We start from the raw sequence: 18564 nt of genomic DNA, 5'->3' as shown, positions 1-18564 counted from the left end.
TTAGTAGTAAAAAATAATACCTGTTTTCTAAACCAAACCCCCCTCCATAAAAACACCATTTTTCTTTGCCCTCCCTCCTACCCTGTGACAAGTATGTTTGTTTAAATTATTATTTTAACCCCCTACATCCTCATATATATATAATTCCTACTCCACTGATACTAGATAACTCCCCAACCCCCATGGCACACACCCTTCTCCACCCCTGCCGCCCCCTCCCCCATATGAAGAGGGCAGTGGAGCTTGTGTCAGGCGGGACAGATTTTCAGGGCCCATTGCTGAATCTGAAAGTTCTCTCCTCGCACTGTGATCTCTGGCACATGCACCCAGAGTACCGTTCGCACAGCATTCCGGGACACTATTCCGGAAGAGATGTTGGCGGTCACAGACAGCTGCATCACTTTTCGTGGGATCCAGGGTGTCAGAAGAGATCCGTTCTGCACAAGTGCAAAATGGAACTCATCTGGAAAAGCCGGGGAAAGCAGCATGGCGGTGCGGTCGCAATGTGATGAGACGTTGCCAGCTGAAGTACTGTTGGCTGCGGTCGCATCACATGCGACGCCGCCAGTTAACTGGTTAAAGTAGCAGTCATTTAAAAGGCAAAATTAACTTGGTTTTGCCTTTTAAATGACTGGTACTTTAAAACATCGGGCAGTATCGCACGGGACTCGCCAATGCTTGAAGTCCGAAGACTATTACATATACCCCTATATGTCTACATTCAGTATATACAGTCAGAATGTCAACAGGTACATAATTTAGACATTCAATATATAGACCATTTGAACTGTCGACAGGGTCGAAATGTCGACAGTTAAAATGTTGACAGAGTTAAAATATAGACAAATCATAAGGTCGACAGTCAATATTTGGACATAGCTTAAATAAGAACTAGTGGTGACCAGTAAACAGTGAGCCTGTCATGTCAGACTGGTTGCAATACTATCCTCCATTGTAATGCTAATTGCAATGAAACTGTTGGAACAGGGCATGGTGGAATGTGTAGTTCCACAGCAGCATACAATTATGGCTGCTCCCGCTAAACCCCACATTAGTGCTGCTGTTAGGGCCTGCTCTACAGCAGCTCTCAGTGGGACACAATCTGTTGGAATCATAGCATCAGGCTAATTACAATCAGACTGATTGTAATTTCAACAGTTTAATTGTGATTAGCATTACAATAGAGTGTAGGATCATCTGAGTTGCTTATTGCAATCATTCTGAAATGTCAGGCTCACTGTTTACTGGCACCACTTAGAGCAGGGCAGGGCGCAGTCTCGCGTGCAGGGCATTCTTAGCGCATGCTCCCAAAAAGGGGACATGGCTACCCGGGGAGGGGGTGCCCAATTCGTCACACTCGAGGGCGTGCCCAGCATTTACGGAGATGCTGGGCTTCTCCCCAAGCTCTCCTCTCGCCGTGAAACGCGCACCATCTATTCACCCAGTGGTGATCAGCAACCACAACTTTTCCCAGCAGTGAGACACTGCAGCCTGTGGGTGGGAAAGGCAGGGAAGGCACAGGGCAGGCTGTTTTAGCAGGGCGTCCCAAAAAGGGCAGGGCGCATTTTGCCCTTTGAAAATCGGACAGGGCGCGGCGCCCCGCTAAAACAGCCTAGCGGGTACACTAACCACTAGTTATTATTTTAGCTATGTCGACATTTTGACTGTCAACATTTTGATTGTCGACCTTACGATTGGTCTATATTTTAACTGTGTCTACATTTTGACTTTCGACATCTTGACCCGGTCAACGTTTTAACTGTTGACCTTATGTCCATATCGACCTTTTGACCACTTCGACATTATGACAGCCAACATTTTGGCATTGACCTTTCAATTGTCTATGTTTTGACAACATCCCCCTAATTGTACTAGATATGTTAGTGACTTCATCACTGGTTTCCATAAAACAGAGCGGTCTATGTACTAAACCATGTAATGCAAACCATAAAGTACCAACCAATCAGCTCCTGTCACTTTACAGGCTGTGTTTAAAAAAAAATGACAAGAGCTGATTGGTTAGTACTTTATTTCAATCCACTTTCTTTCTCACCAAGGCTTAAGGGGCTTACACACTAGACCAGGGGTGGCCAACCAGTCAGAGGCAAAGAGCCAAAAAATACATGGGGCGTGGCCTGTCAAAAGGCCACGCCCATTTTGTGCACATGCCTTTGGTATGACATTTGCAGGAGCATGACCTTGTGTCACACCCCCATTTTTTGTCATGCTGGGGGCGAGCCCAGCACATTGAACATACACACTTTACATAGTCTTCCCAATATATATTTTTTTAACTTTTTACTTTTTTGTCATTTTTTATTAGTGGGACTTTTGACAATCCTTGTTTTCAATCATGTTTGAATGCCCCTTATGCAATGCCCCCAGTAGTTGTGCCCCTTATGCAGTGCCCCCTGTAGTTTTGGCCCTTAATCAGTGCCCCCTGTAGTTGTGCCCCTTATATTAGTGCCCCCTAAATTAGTGCCCCTTAAGCAATACCCCCTGTATTTGTGCCTCTTAAGCAGTGCCCCTCGTATTTGTGCCCCCTAAAGTAGTGCCCCTTAAGCAGTGGCCCCAGCCCAGTACTTACCTGACCACGTTGGCTCTGGCTCCGGCTCTGGCACCCGCTGACTGGGTCTAACTAGATCCAGCAGGCGCACAGGGCAGGCTCCTCACATCGCAGGTTATGTCATGATGTCACCTGTGCAATGCATCACTAGGAATACTGGCCTCTGAAGCAATCAGAGGCTTCTTTAGTCTCTTAACACTTCAAAGAACAGCGTTCCCAGTTCCAGAGGGGGGAGCCGCATCTTAAAACCAAAAGGACGCAGGTTGGCCACCCCTGCACTAGACGATAAAAGTGAACGATATGGACGATAACGATATAATTATCGTTCCTATCGTCCAGTGTGTATGCTCAAACGATGGACGATGACCGCTCCGGCAGGTCATCCACAATGTTTTTTGTCGTCCGAACATGCAGGTCTATCTGACAATATCGTCAGGAACTGCATGTTCGGGGAAGTGCAGGACGAAGTCACTGAACGATATCGTTCAGTGTGTATGCTCAATGTCATTTGCCAGGGAGATCAAGGCCAAACGCTAAACATGTCGCTCATTGAGCATATCGTCTGGGGTTTATTTACTAATGGGGCATACACACTAGAGTTCCTGGGTCTAGATCTAGACAGATTAGCCAACTAATGACCACCTAGTGTTAAGGTAATTGTTCACAGCATGAAACTACATGCTAATTCAATTAAAAGTAAAATGAAAAATGTAAAAAGAGCAATACATCACTTGATTCATGCAGCAAAACGATTGGCTAAGAGTTTTACCTTGACATGAACTCAACCAACCTTTGATAAAAGAAACGTCCTACAGCAAAGACAGAAAGTACAATTAAGTATGAGGGGAAGAAACATTTAATCAATGTTTGCATAATAAACTCACGAGTGTCATGGAGAATATTAATTCCTATAGTAAACCATAACCAAAGATCCCTAAAAGATTAGATGAATAACAAGATAGAGAAAATCTATATATTGCACATACCAACGCAAGAGATATGAAAAAAAATAATGCTCTAATTGTTTTCTGGTGTTATTGACCTAATAACCAATAATGATTTACTTTCATAATATAGGAAGTCTCATTTCAGCAAACCATACAATAACATGTGATAGTAATTGTATATGTTTGGTAATTGATATGAATGAATAGTGTTTTTAATGCATGATAATAAAATAATGTATATCTTATAGACACACTCACACATACATTAGATTGTAAGCTCTCATGAGCAGGGCCCTATCAGATCTGTTCTCATCTTGTCCACCTGTACATCCTTGTCTCTACATATTTCATGCTCTGTACATTACTTGTTTGGTATATACCGAACTTGTACATTATTGTGGTTCATTACTTGCTACTCTTGCACGTATGCTTTTTGAATGTCCTGTAGTTTGTCTTTTGTTTGTTTGTTTTGCAATTTGGATGTTGGTCCTTGGCATCTTTAATGACTGAGCTATGGAATTTTATGGCGCATTATAAATAATGATAATAAATCTGATTTTTCAAATATATTCCATGCAGTAAGCCTGTACAAAACACAATTCTGCACATACTTTTGCAGGATTGTTGGACTAGCTGAAAATGCACAAGGGCTGCCATGTGCTTTTTACTACGCTCATCTTTCAGCAGGACAACGACCCTAAGCACACAGCCAAGATATCAAAGGAGTGGCTTCAGGACAACTCTGTGAATGTCCTTGAGTGGCCCAGCCAGAGCCCAGACTTGAATCCAATTGAGCATCTCTGCAGAGATCTGAAAATGGCTGTGCACCGACGCTTCCCATCCAACCTGATGGAGCTTGAGAGGTGCTGCAAAGAGGAATGGGTGAAACTGACCAAAGATAGGTGTGCCAAGCTTGTCACATCATATTCAAAAAGACTTGAGGCTGTAATTGCTGCCAAAGGTGCACCAACAAAGTATTGAGCAAAGGCTGTGAATACTTATGTACATGTGATTTCTTAGTTTTTTTTTAATTAAATTTGCAAAAACACTTTTTACACGTTGTCCTTATGGGGTATAGTGCGTAGAATTTTGAAGGCAAAAATGAATTTATTCCATTTTGGAATAAGGCTGTAACATAACAAAATGTGGAAAAAGTGAAGCGTTGTGAATACTTTCCGAATGCACTGTGTATGTCCTAAATTAATCAGGAACTTGTGTCAGTGCTATCTTTTTTACATGTTACTTTTGTGTGTTTGAACATTTTTATTACAAGTATTTATGTGCCTATAGAGACATACCTGTATTGGATGCGCCTAGATTTTTATGTTTTCAATAAAAAAAAAATAGTAAAGCACAATTATCAGCACCAAGTGAACTTGTAAAAATCAATTCCTTTTGTAAAAAGAAGTTTAGGAGTCCCTGTATCTGCTCGTTTCACTTCTTGAATTATATTTAAATATCTAATTAAAAAAATGATTTATTTTCTTTGTATGTGGACACAATTTGAGACAAAAAGGTGTAGCCCACTATTAAACAGGAACACTCCACACTGCCCAGCTCCACTATACAAAATATTTGTACCCACTCTGAAACACTGCAATTTTTCCAGATAAAAATAGTTCCTGTAAAAAACAAAAGCACTGACACAGAGCTATCACGGCTAATGGGACAGGTATGCAATGATTATATTGTCTGTAATTGCCTCATGCAGGCATAAAAATATATAAAAGGCCAAGTCCCTGGAGATGGAATAAGCCAAGGCACAATGTACCACTAACATAACCAGCAAAACGGTCTACTTTATATGAAATGCAGCCCCAAAAACTGTTCTTACCTGTATGTTCCCTGTAGAAATTCTGGGAATCTTGTACCTGCCATTTAAGCTCTTTACTTCTTACTATAAGAAAATTGTTGTTTAGTATCTTCTCATGTACAGCCTATGGAAAAGAATAATCAGATGAAATATCAGAATTCATAGAAAACATTACATGCAGGTTTAAGTTACAACCCATATCGGGGCTATCACAAGGCATAGGCCGGATATGAAAACTGCCATGGGCATGACAAGGATTGGATCAGTATAACCAGCAGTGAACACCAAACAGTGAATTTTATTGCTTCGTAGTACATGCAGAGTCTCCCATATCCGAATATTCCGAAATACAGAATTATTTTGGCATGACTGAGATAATGAAACCTTTGATTTTTGATGGTTCAATTTACACAAACTTTGTCTAAGGCACAAATTCTTAAAAATATTGTATAAAATTACCTACAGGCTATGTGTATAAGGTGTATATAACACACAAATGCATTCTGTGTGTATATTTGGGTCCCATTCCCATGATATTTCATTATGGTATGCAATTATTCCAAAATACTGAATATTCTGTTATCCAAAATACCCCTGGTCCCAAGGATTTTGGATAGGAGAGATTCAATCTGTTTCAGCAAAATAATTAGGTCTAGAAGATTAAATCTGTCCCCACCTTAAACAGCAAAGACTATTTGCTTTTCCATAGCTAAAATACCCACAGCGCACTTAACCATCAACCATGCAATTATACCATGTGTATGTGGAAGAATAAGAGAGTGGGTGTACTTTGGCATCTTACACAGTGGGTGTTATACCACCTTGACCTGCACTGCCCACTAATATTATTCACCCCAGTATCTGCATATTAAGCCATTACGACAGGCAGCTGGCAGGCTATGTCTGGAGCTATGGTTCATAAAAGCTGTGTGGCTTCTCTAACCCACTGATCAAATCAAAAGCTCTAAAATATTTTGCTCTGCAATATGGTGTATATTTCAAAGAATTTGCCTAAAAGACATCGAACTTTTCAGTTATAACAGTACTCAATGAGTATATACTGTAATGCGATTTTAAACTGCACTACCACCTAGTAAAATCGCCACTCCACAACCGGCAAATCAATTTAGTTTGCCAACCTAAAATGATAGCGAAGAAGGTGCCAGGGATGTATGAAAAGTGGAGAAGCCCCAGGTAAAATGCCTACATGAGAAAGTCTCAGCCACTCTGCCTCAGGGGAGGTTGTGTAAAATGTTTGTATAGCAGTTTTACAATTAAAACAAAATGTTTACTTCAGATATGATCGGATGGGCCACAGCATCAGGCTTAATTACAGCGAGAGTAAGCTGAAGTGAGCGGGTCCAGCGGAAGGTGGCCATGATGAAATGTAAGGACAGAGACAAAACCTGTTGAAAAATAACACATAAGAGTCACACATACAATATGAATCTTTAATTTAAAAGATGGGCAAAAGGGGAATAGAGAATAGAGACAGGGTGGGTGAGAGGGACAGATGAGATACAGGGAGATGGGGATAAGGGTGCAGAGATGAGAGATGGGATGACTGGGCATGACAGAGGTGAGAGACAGACAGGGGAGGAGATGAGGGTGACACAGAAAAAAAAAAAAAAAAAAGAATCTTTAATCAATACTATTTGTCTTTATTATTTTTTCCCAAAACAGCAGAAACTTTGGTTTAATTATTCAAATGAAAAAAATAAAAAGGTGTAACAATAGAATTTCCAAGGTACAACTAGGTTCAAGATACATGCAGCATCAATAAGCAATGACGCACAAAGTCATCCCGCTAGAGGATATTATAACAAATTCATAAGAAGGGAAAGAAGACTCCTCCAAGCAATTGTTTTTTTTATCAAGGTTCAATGCACACAATACAAAACAGCAGCCAGGGTGAAAGGGCCTCCCTTTTTATGTTAGACGCACTGGAATTAATATTTAAAAGCGCTGTTAGAAAATTAATTTGTCTATTAAACCTATAATGCAATATCATAGCCACTAAGAAGTGTATTTAAGTAATGCCAATGTATAATAGATTAGAAACATATAAATGTATGAAGTGCATAAAAACAGTTTTCAACAGACCACCCCATTAATATCTAAGTGTGCTTCACATCTGAAGGAAATGGACTAACAGTTTGCTCGACCTGCTCTACAACAGCAAAATCTAGGACTTTTCTTAAGTAAATATTAGGGTTTCAAATATGACCCGCACCAAAGTGCTACATTCAGACTCAGGGGTATATTTACTAAAGTGAGAGTTTTTAGAAGTGGAGATGTTGCCCATAGCAACCAATCATATTCTACTTAACATTTATCTAGAATCTTCTAGAAGATAATAGCTAGAATCTGATTGGTTGCTATGGGCAACATCTCCACTTCTAAAAACTCTCACTTTAGTAAATATACCTTGTAGGGCTCGATTGAGAGGTGGACACAATTAAAACTTTTTAATTCTGCACATGCGCCCAAGACGAACTGTGCATGCATCCCGATGGTTACCGCCAGGGGATGCAGATCAGAATTGCATGGAGATCCATGCCATTCCGATGGGAATTCCTAAAGCGGTGACTGGGGGGTGGCTATCGATGGCGGGCATGTTGTAAACATGCCAGTGTCAGATAATGCGTCGGAAGACGCAGTTCCACTGGCACCAGCAGCCATGTATCGTCAAACATTCTTAGCAACTATAGGGTTACTCTAATGTCCAATGTTGCAAACGATGCTCAATCGATGGTGCAACTATTTGCACAGACACATCGCAGAATTAAAGCCGCAGATGGTGGGCATCTCAGTAGACAGCACATTAGCTGCCGCATTAGCATAATTTCACAGTGGCAGTTGCAACTTCTGCAAATCAGTCAACCTCTGAACCAGGCTCTTATGGTGCGTACACATGGTACGATAAAAATGCACGATATGAACTAAAACGATATCGATCAAATCGTTATCGTTCATATCGTGCATTTTAGGTGCCTTCCAACCCACCAACGACCTGAGATGCACGGGCACGTATGGACGATAACGATATCGTCCATCGACGGTGCATGCAGGCCAACCTGGTCGATATCAACCAGGTTACATAGGGACCCGCGATCGTTGGTGGTGTGCTGGATGAACGATATCAATCATCCAGCACTCCGGGAAGGTGCAGGGAGATCGTTCAGCGATATCGTTATCACTGACGGTCGTCCCGTGTTTATGCACCATTTTGTATTAAGGGGCAGGGGTGTATTAAATGGTAAAAACGGAAGGGCTTATACTGGGATTTTTTTTTTTAAATGCAAGAACATTAATCTGACACTAGAAACCATTTTTTGTTAACATACCCATTGACATTTTTACTTTACTATTTGCGTTCATTTGTGGGTAAATGCATTGGGAGTGCTTTCAATACAATTATTGAGGTTACCTATGCTATCTATATAATAAGCGAGAAAGCGGGTCTGTTCACCTGTTTGTCCTTTATGCACGGCCAGAGTTTTGGCTTCACCAAATTTGGCGTGGTGATGTATTTTGACCAGGATTAGGTTTTTGCCTAGGTTTGAACTTCATCAGGGCCACACACTGTCATACAATCATTAAAAATGGGGACACTTCATTTGCACAGGTTCCAGGGCTGGCTCCAATGGAAAGTGGCAGTCTGCCAAAACCTTGTGAGAAAGCTACAAAAGTATCCTTTTAACCTCAGTCTGAGCAAACTTGATGGCTCATACAAGTTCATATTAAAGCCTCTGTGTTTACATGAAATGGTGTAACTAGAACTTTGTGGGCCACATAGCAAGATCTTAAAGGGCCTCCCAGAGGGAAATATAAAAAACACATACATTTGCCTCCACACAGACCCCATTCAGGTTATGCCACACAGTAGTACCCATTATACACAGTAGGCTATTCATGCCCGGTAGGTCACAATGCATTACTGCTATACATGAGCAGCTTCTCACACTGCGTGATTGCATAACTGCTATTCATACGCGACAAGTCATACTGCAGGACTGCATTATGCGAGCGCCAACTTACATTGCATGACTGCATTACTGCTAAAAGCGAGCGTCAAGTCACACTGCATTATTGCATTACTGCTAACAGCAAGCAGCAGTTCACACTGCGTGACTGCATTACTTTTAAAGGCAATCAACAGCGCACACTGTGTGACTGCACTACTACTATACACGAGGGGCAGCTCACACTGCGGGACTGCATTACTGATCAAAGCGAACGACAGGTCACATTGTGTGACTGCACTACTGCTAAAGGCGATCGGCAGCTCAAACTGTGTGACTGCACTACTGCTATACATGAGGGGCAGTACACACTGTGGTACTGCATTACTGCTATATGGGAGCAGTAGCTCGCACTGCGTGACTAATGCTATATGGAAGCGGTAGCTCACACTGAGTGACTGCATTACTGCTAAAAGCGAGGGGCAGGTCACACTGCTTGACTGCACCACTGCTAAGGCAATCGGCACCTCACACTGCGTGACTGCACTATTGCTATATACGAGGAGCAGCTTACACTGCGGGACTGGACTACTACTATAAGTGAGCTGTAGGTCAAAAACATTGATTGCATTACTGCTATATGCAAGCACCAGGTCACACTGCGTGACTGCATTACTGCTATACATAAGCGGCATCTCACACTGCGTGATGGCACAACTTCTATTCATACGCGGCAGGTCACGCTGCATGACTGCATTACTGCTATATGCGAGAAGCCGCTCACACATTATGTGAGTGCATTACTGCTATAAGTGAGATGAAGTGTCGCAAGTCATGGAAAGATAGTGGATGCTAACCTGTATGTTGGAATTGACGGGACCTTTTACTGAGGCGCGGAGTTGAACGTGATGGCAGTGTTCACCAGGGACCCCCGCAAGGAAGTTTGGACTTAGCTGCGTCTGACACGCAGGTCATGGCTTTCAGACTAGGGAGCTCATTCAGACCAGCTCGAAAGATACGATTGCTCGCTGGCAAAAAGGGGCCGGATATTTAAATAAAGCGCTCGCACTGCGTCGCATAAGGACTCCCACTGTGTGTTAGCAAGCTATCGCAAAGTGTGCTCACAAGTGTCTGAAGACACCCCCTTGCCTCTCGCAACACACATCATCTCTGGGAAATGTATGATTAATCGGGACCATCGTGAGCCATCGGAGCTGCTCACAGCCCTTGAGGTTGCCTTTCCCCGCCGCAAGCACTGCGTTCAGTGCGGGCTGAAATACATGCAGGTGACGTGTTCAATGACGCTACTTTGCTAATTATGCACGCAATTGACAAAATCAAAAAAGAAAAAATAGTGTGAGACTACAAAAGTGCTCTCCAGGGTCTATAGGGAATGGTTACCCTTGGATAGAGTATTTTAAAATATAACCTTTATTAAGTATTCAATTAAGATCACATACAATTATTCAAATATAGATAATAAAGAAAGTGCTGAAAGAATAGAAAGTGTGTGTGAATTACATACTGCAATCAATGGAGAGATATTCAAAACACACTCCAAAAACACTGGCATGTTTTATTGACCAGTTGTGTAGGTCTTCATGTGTAGGTCTTCTTTTTAAAATAGAACGGTCTGAACCCAGGAGGTACCCTGTTACTGTATCATTTCACGCTTGATGGTGTTATTATACACCTATCTATCTGTCTGGTACACAGCCTCACAATTGTTTTTCATACTATAAACTTGTCATTTGAATAAAACTTTATCACACTATTGCGACTCTCTCCTTTCCCTTCTTTTGAGGAACAAGAGGAATCTCAGTGTCTATGAAGAGGATTAAGTGATAGATTTGTTTTGGGGCAGACTGTTATATTTTAAGAAGAAGACCTACACATTTACTTTTCTTGAAGGAATCAATTACATTTCTTAACGTCTGATGTATGGAACATTGATGGTGGTATTTTGATCAATATAACAGACTACCAGTAGAGAACAATTCCCGTTTTGAGTTTTTTGCGCAAGGTTTATCCCGTTTGTTTAGATTTGTCTACTTTATGGTGTTTTGTGGGTGTACACCTAAATAACCTTCTGCAGCATTTTCTCATTTTTTTGAAGAGCTCGGATTGTAAATTACTATTTTTACTGCTAGGACGACAACTCGGCTTGCCCTGAGGAAACCAGACATCCGGCGAAATACATATCGGCTCACCGCTGAGCCACAGTATTGAAGGTCCACCAGTGCAGTGAACCTGTCTATATTAGCGCATAATCAATATCGCTTGAGTCCAGCACACACGGGACTCTAAAACAAACAGCAGCAGGCAGTGTGAGAACCGCAGTGGCTAACCACCACATTTACGAGGCTGCATTCTGAAACGTCAATAATAGCCGTAGATATGAAAGGGGGATTGACAGCAGCGGACGGCATTAGACCCACTGCTAAACTCTCTCACTGCACGCAATATAACACCAGTCACAGTGCAGTGAACCTGTCAGTGTTAGCGGATAATAATAGCGCTTGAGTCCGGCACACACAAGACCCTAAGAATAACAGCAGCGGCCAGTGTGAGACCCGCGGTGGATAACTACCAGATCCACAAGGCTGCATTCATAAACGCCAGTAATAGCCGTAGATAGGGAAGGGATTTGACAGCGGCGGGCAGCGCCAGACCCGCGGCTGAACTCCCTCACTGCATATAATAGTAAATAACAGGAAAGGAAGATTTATCATATCAGTGTAGCATTTAATCAAATATATATGCTACACAGTAAATATGGAAAATGTTCATAGGGACAATGTAAATATGATATTGTCCCTACAGTGTCAGAGACACATGATAAAATAAATACAAAGAAATTTTATTAATACCTTTTATTTGTGTCACATTATTATTAACCATTCATTTACTCTTCCTTTCCAATTGACATCTCTTTAAAAACTAACCTATAAAGGGAATAGTAATACCATTATTACGTGTGGACCTCAGCAACATTGAAACAATAGTTGACAATGTTGCATTTGCTCTGTCACTGTATCAATAAAGTAACTTGTGTCTAGAGGAAACAGCACTACATGACCACACTAATGAATTGCAATCATATACTGACAATGAGATGAATATCTGAGTACTTAAGATTAGATGAAACAGTACCACGTGACCATATTGATGAATTGTAATAATACACTGACAATTTGAGATTAATATCTGAGTATTTAACATCAGATGGCTCTGTAGATTGCCCTGACCTAGTGACGTACAGAAATATTAAATAATACAGAACAATTATTATTAATAAAACTGTGTCTCAGGGGTAAGGATTTTTAATCCTAATATTAACACACACTTTCTATTCTTTCAGCACTTTCTTTATTATCTATATTTTAATAATTGTATGTGATCTTAACTGAATACTTAATAAAGGTTATATTTGAAATTACTCTATCCAAGGGTAACCATTCCCTATAGACCCCGGAGTGCACTTTTGTAGTCTCACACTATTTTTTCTTTTTTGATTTAGGATCTGGAATGGCCCAATAAACCTGGGAGCAAATTTCGTTGTTGGTACCTTCAATTGCAGATGTTTGATTAACAACCAAAATATGTCACCAGCACTCAGTAAAGGAACCATCATCCTCTTCCTGTCCACAAACACCTTATACCTCGCAGAGGCTCTGCACAAATTCTTCTTTACCTCCTTCCAGATATTGAGAAAACGCTTGACCGGGCCACAGATGGCTGGAATTGATATCGACCTGAGGGCTGGTAATTCCGGTAAAACAGGGTGTTGCCCGTACTGGATGAAAAATGGACAATGGCCAGATGCCTCATGGAACAGATTGTTATGTGCAAATTCCACCCATGGCAGCAAGGAGACCAAATTATCTTGACTGGCCGACACGTACATTCAGACGAAATTCTCCAAATCCTGATTCACTCACTCTGGCTGGCCATTGCTTTGGGGATGGTAGTCTGATGAAAAGCTCAGGTTAATCCCAAAGCACTTACATAATGCCTTGCAGAATTTGGAGGTAAATTGCACCCCACGATCTGAAACAATGTTCTTAGGAAACCCGTGCAGCCTGAAGAGCTCCTTTATAAAAGCCTCTGCTAGCTTTGGTGTTGAAGGTAGGCCTTTTAATGGAACGAAGTGAGCGGCCTTGAAAAACCTGTACACTACTACCCAGATAGTATTGAAACCATGACAGGACGGAAGATTGATGACAAAGTCCATGGAAGTATGGATCCAAGGACAGTCAGGCACTGGCAATGGATGCAGGGGACCTGGGGCCGAGTGAGGTGGAGCCTTGTGTTGAGCGCAGGTAAAACAGACTGCCACAAAGTCCTTAACATCCTGACGGACTGTTGGCCACCAATACCCCCTAAGAATTAGCTCCAGGGTTCTTTTCACACACCACAGAAGGAGCACGGTAACACCACAAAAGCCACAAATGTTAAGTAATTGAAAATGTAATGGATTACCAGACAAGCTAAAAAAATAATAATAAAAAGAAAAAAAACAACAACATAAAAAGCTATAAATACATTATTATATAGCAATAAATATATAAAACAATCTTATAGAGTCAGTGGAAATATCGGAAAATACAGTTATCAAAACCGTTAATAATACACAGTAACAAGTTAATAAAAACAAAGTATCTATTCAAAATATACTTGTTGCAATAGTATAACAATTGTTAGTAGCACACCCTCGTTGAAAGTCACCTATTGCTGATAATAAATAATAAATAAAAAAGTATATAGCTAAGTTTGCCTAAACTCTGCAGCTTGTTATTTATGTCAGCAAATAGTCTCTCCAGAGGATTGTTATTTAGGGTATCCAAATAACAAGAGTAATGTGTTTCCGGTCACTTGTATATCTGAACTGCTAGTTTAGAAAAGCCATGTGGACCTTCAGACAAAATTGCTTGTAGAGAAAGTGTAAATACCTTCCACTTGTAAAATCACAGCAACAGGCATTAAGCCTTAATTGTATCCGAAAGGAAAGCAAACATTTACTGAAGTTGTAATTGGCAAACCTCCGCCAGTGTATATATAAAGTCAAATTAATATACCCAGTATAGGGAGAAGTGGCTTTTGCCCTCTATAACTGTGATACTCACTGCACCTGCAGGTGCTCAGCCACCTAGGTTAATTGTATGGTACAAATTGGTGCAGTCAGCATAATGGCGGACAGCCCGCGGCTGTCTAGTCATCCAGCTTATTGCCACAGGAAAGTGGAAGCGCACCAAGGTTTAAGTTCAGCCACACAGCTGCGGCCAGTGTAGCGGTAGTGATATGTCTGGCGCTGGAGGTCTGCAGGCTTGTACTAACAGCAGTGAAAGTATAGCGGTGTAACAGAAATTCCTCCAATGTCACAATGAATATGTGGCTGACACGTTTCTCATCATTGAGACATTTCTTCAAGAGCTCTTGAATTTCTTTGATTTGTTCTGAGGGTCAGCTCCTCATTAGAAGCAGCAGTCCTACTAGTCACTTATATTTCCATTTATATATTTTATATTTTTATTATTGCAAACCTATTTATTTTATGTGACCTTTGTGTAGCGCCTCATTTTGTGTGTCTTTTAGGTGATTCTTTTCACACACGCATGGCTGGTGAACTGCAAACTATTAGCCCATGTAGTAATTTTGTATGGAGCTACGAATGTCTTCCCAGGGGGAATTTTAACCTTAGAAGTTACTGCTACAAAGCAAGCCGGGTTCAGAATAGGCATATTCTCTAGCACTTCATCCTCTTCAGCGGAACTGAATGCCCAGCTTTTTGCTGCCCGGTCGGTAACCACCTAGATTGACGATAATTTATACAATGAGCGGTATAAAGGTAAGTATGGTTCTAGTGGTCGGTGTAAACAGTCATGGAAAATTTTGCCCCCTCCAACAGGTATCGCCATATTTGCAGGACTAGCTTGATGGCTAACAATTCTTTATCCCCGACTGCGTAGTTTCTCTCCTTGCGGGAAAAGAAACCACAAGAGTACCAATTCCCCTCCTTGGCCTTCCATGAGAGTACTGCCCCAACCCCGACTGTCGAGGCGTCTACCTCCAGAAAGAAAGGCTGGTCGCAACTGGGTTGTCTCAGGATACAGCAGAGATGAAACACTGCCTTAAGTGGTCGCACGCTTCCTCTGCCTCAGGAGGCCACATCCGGGTGTCTTGGCCCTTCTTGGTGAGTGCAGTGATAGGAGCTGCTACAGATGAATAGTTCCTGATAAACTGCCAGTAAAAGTTGCAAAAGCCAAGGAAACGTTGTATCGCCTTTAAACCCACCAGACAGGGCCAGTTGACAATGGCGGAAAGCTTCTCGGGGTCCATTTGGACCTAGAGCCAAAATAATATAAGGAAATATACATAATTACAGTATAACTTTTAATCGTTTCCCTCTGACAGGTGAACAAGCCCGACTGTGGTGAAACGTACGTACGTACTGTCTTCTCTCTGACACTTCCTCACTGCAGGGGGAGAGTGTTTACGGCAGGCAGCAGGCAACTCTGAGACAGATTCTCTTCAAGTCAGGTATTTCTCTTTCAGGTGGGTCGCGACTTACCCTGATGGCGCATCCGGCTCATGTAATACTTTAAGTAACAGGGCCTGCCTAACACCATACACGGGCGCACTGTCCCCCACGACTCCCTTTTGTTTCCAACGGTGCTGCCGTGTGTTCCTCTCTCATCCCAGGTCCGCTCAATTTGAAGACCTGGGAAAGCAGAAGGAACCGATCCCTCACACCGTACCTAACCATTTATCTGTCCTTTTTGAACCTCCTTGGTTCTTGCTGCCAGCTCATTTATGAATAGCAGTGTTCATGTATTTTCCATGAAGTATAATCAATAATCACAGGAGACAGGGGCTGCAACATTGTATACTAGATGTGTAATTTATTTATTATTTATTGTCTATTATTTGTTTCTAAAACATTATACTGAATTGCTGGCATTTATGGTTGAAAGAAAGACAGATAAAACAAACTATCTCTCATATAACAAAAGTATATTGAGAATATATCTGTCCTGTATGTATATACTATACCTGCAACATTTACCAAAACCATTTTTAGAAGCATTATAGTATTTAAATTCTAATTTATGTATATGTTGGTTGCATATAGTGCTACTACATAAATGAATTAATGAAGAAAGGGAGTGAATATACTAACTGCTAAACCTGCCTATTTTACCCATTAGGGGATATATTGTTAATGATTAAATATGATCACCACAAGGTAATTATTTCATACACTATTAAAGAATGTCTAATATATTTATGTTTGCTTATTGATAGATATGATATTTATGTGTGCTTATTGATGGGTGACTATCATATTTTCATAATCAGAGTCATAATAATTCCCAATTTATTTTAAAGAAGGATCCGATTAAAAGTTATGTTTTAATTACGTTTATTTTCTGATATCAACTATATAGAATTTATGTGTGTTTATTGATGGGTGACTGTCATATTTTCACGCTCAGAGTCAAAATAATCCTCAATCTCTTTAAAGAGGGAACCGATTAAAAATTATAAAGTAATTATGTATATTTCCTGATATCAATTATATCAATTAATTTATTATAAAAGAGTGCCCCACAAAGTAATCACTTGCTGCACATTGGCTGAGGCCAATGGTAAGTTGTTTTGTGAGTACTTGATATTCAATTCCAGGGAGCAATTCCAGCTATATACAAAATTTGGTAACTAATTATTAGAATGTACTAAATTGTTGGTCTATAAATTGAATTACATTTTTGTCCTGTGCAGGATATTATTTGTGTTTCTTGCCAAAATAATATAACCCAGGAACATCACCTTCTTTTGCTCGAAGGAGCATTTCTCTAACTAGCAGAAGAGATGATTATTCCTAAATCGTGACAGCACTTTGCATACGTGCTTACGATGACTCGCTATATCTTTAGAGAAGATCAAGATGTCATACAGATATACCACTACATACTTGTATAACAGGTCTCGATAGATGATATTCATGTAAAATTGGAAAACAGCAGGTGCATTGGTTAAACCAAAAGGCATGACTAAGTACTCATATTGACCATCCCACGTGTTGAAGGCCGTCTTCCACTCATCCCCCTCTCGGAACCCGATTAGATTATATGCACCACGGAGGTCTAATTTAGTAAACACCTTTGCCCCCTTTATGCTATCAAAGACTTCCAAAATTAGAGGTAGTGGGTACCGGTCTTTAATGGTGATGGCGTTCAGACCCCGGGAGTCAATACATGGTCTCAGCCCACCATCTTTCTTCTTAACAAAGAATAGACCAGCTCTCGCAGGTGATTTAGACTCCCTGATGAACCCACACTCAAAGCTCTCCTTGATGTATTCAGACACTGCTTGGGGATCGGGAAGCGAGAGGGGAAATACTCTTCCACAAGAAAGCATTTCCCCAGGTAGTAAATCTATAGAACAGTCTCACTGCCGATGAGTTGGGAGTGTCTCAGCGGCCTTTTTGCTGAATAAATCTCAGAGGGAATGGTATGGAGCTGAAAGAGAGTCCTCTGGAGAGATGTACAAACTCTGGATGACATGGTGCTGAGGTCTGTTAGTTGGCAAGCACATCTGATGGTCCTGAATTCCTCAAGACAAAATTTGGGGTCTACTCCAATCTAATGTGGTAGCACGCTTGCCCCAGGATAATAGAACGCTCGGCTATTGGGAGTATGTAAAAAGATATTAACTCCCGATGGAGAGTGCCCACTTGCATAGTAACTTATGTCGTCCAGGAGTGGATGGTAGCCGCGGGAAGTTTATTTCCATCTACTCCAATGATACAGAGTGACGTCTGTAATGGCACACTAGGAATTCCCAACTCCTGAACCTTCTTCGCTGTTATAAAGTTATCATCAGTGCCGGAATCCAAGAAGGCCTTTAGAGTCTCCGTGGTCTTTTCTAATAACAAAATCACCTTAAATCGAGAAAAGGGAAGGACTACCTTCCTTTGGGGTGTGATTAAATGCACCTAATCTGACCACCCCTCGATCAGTTAGGGCCCCTCATTTTCACGGACGCTTGGAACAGCTGGCAAGGAAGTGACCCGGTTCGCCACAGTACAGACACAGCCTATTATTTAAGCTCCTTTGCCTTTCCTCGGAAGGAAGATGAGACTTCCCGATCTGCACGGCCTCCTTCTGGAGACTCAACTGGAGCTGTGAAATGTGGGGCGAGCTTGAAGCTGAAGTGATGTGACTGTTCCCTCTCTCGTGCTCTCTCTTTGTGGCGAAGATCTACTCGGAT

General features: G+C 41.3%; 1 protein-coding gene across 5 annotated transcripts in view; it reads right to left on the bottom strand.

Moving 5' to 3' along the window:
- NME6 (NME/NM23 nucleoside diphosphate kinase 6) overlaps positions 1-18564 on the bottom strand; it is a 100868-nt gene that overhangs the window by 6934 nt on the left and 75370 nt on the right. For 3 of the 5 annotated variants that reach the window (XM_088447241.1, XM_088447216.1, XM_088447234.1), the window contains exons 2-4: positions 6619-6732; positions 5348-5450; positions 3336-3375 (exon numbers count right to left, since the gene is read on the bottom strand). In XM_088447241.1, coding sequence (XP_088303367.1) covers positions 3336-3375; positions 5348-5450; positions 6619-6705 — 230 coding nt within the window. In that variant the 5' untranslated portion in view covers positions 6706-6732. Of the gene's footprint in view, positions 1-3335; positions 3376-5347; positions 5451-6618; positions 6733-8798; positions 9011-18564 lie in introns of those variants that run through there. The other 2 variants (XM_088447242.1, XM_088447224.1) reach the window with 2 other exon arrangements.

This window comes from Taudactylus pleione, unplaced genomic scaffold (genome assembly GCF_031769625.1).
Source record: "Taudactylus pleione unplaced genomic scaffold, aTauple2 ptg000019l, whole genome shotgun sequence".
Classification (NCBI taxonomy): Eukaryota; Metazoa; Chordata; class Amphibia; order Anura; family Myobatrachidae; genus Taudactylus; species Taudactylus pleione.
This window is presented reverse-complemented; position numbering and strand designations above follow the sequence as displayed.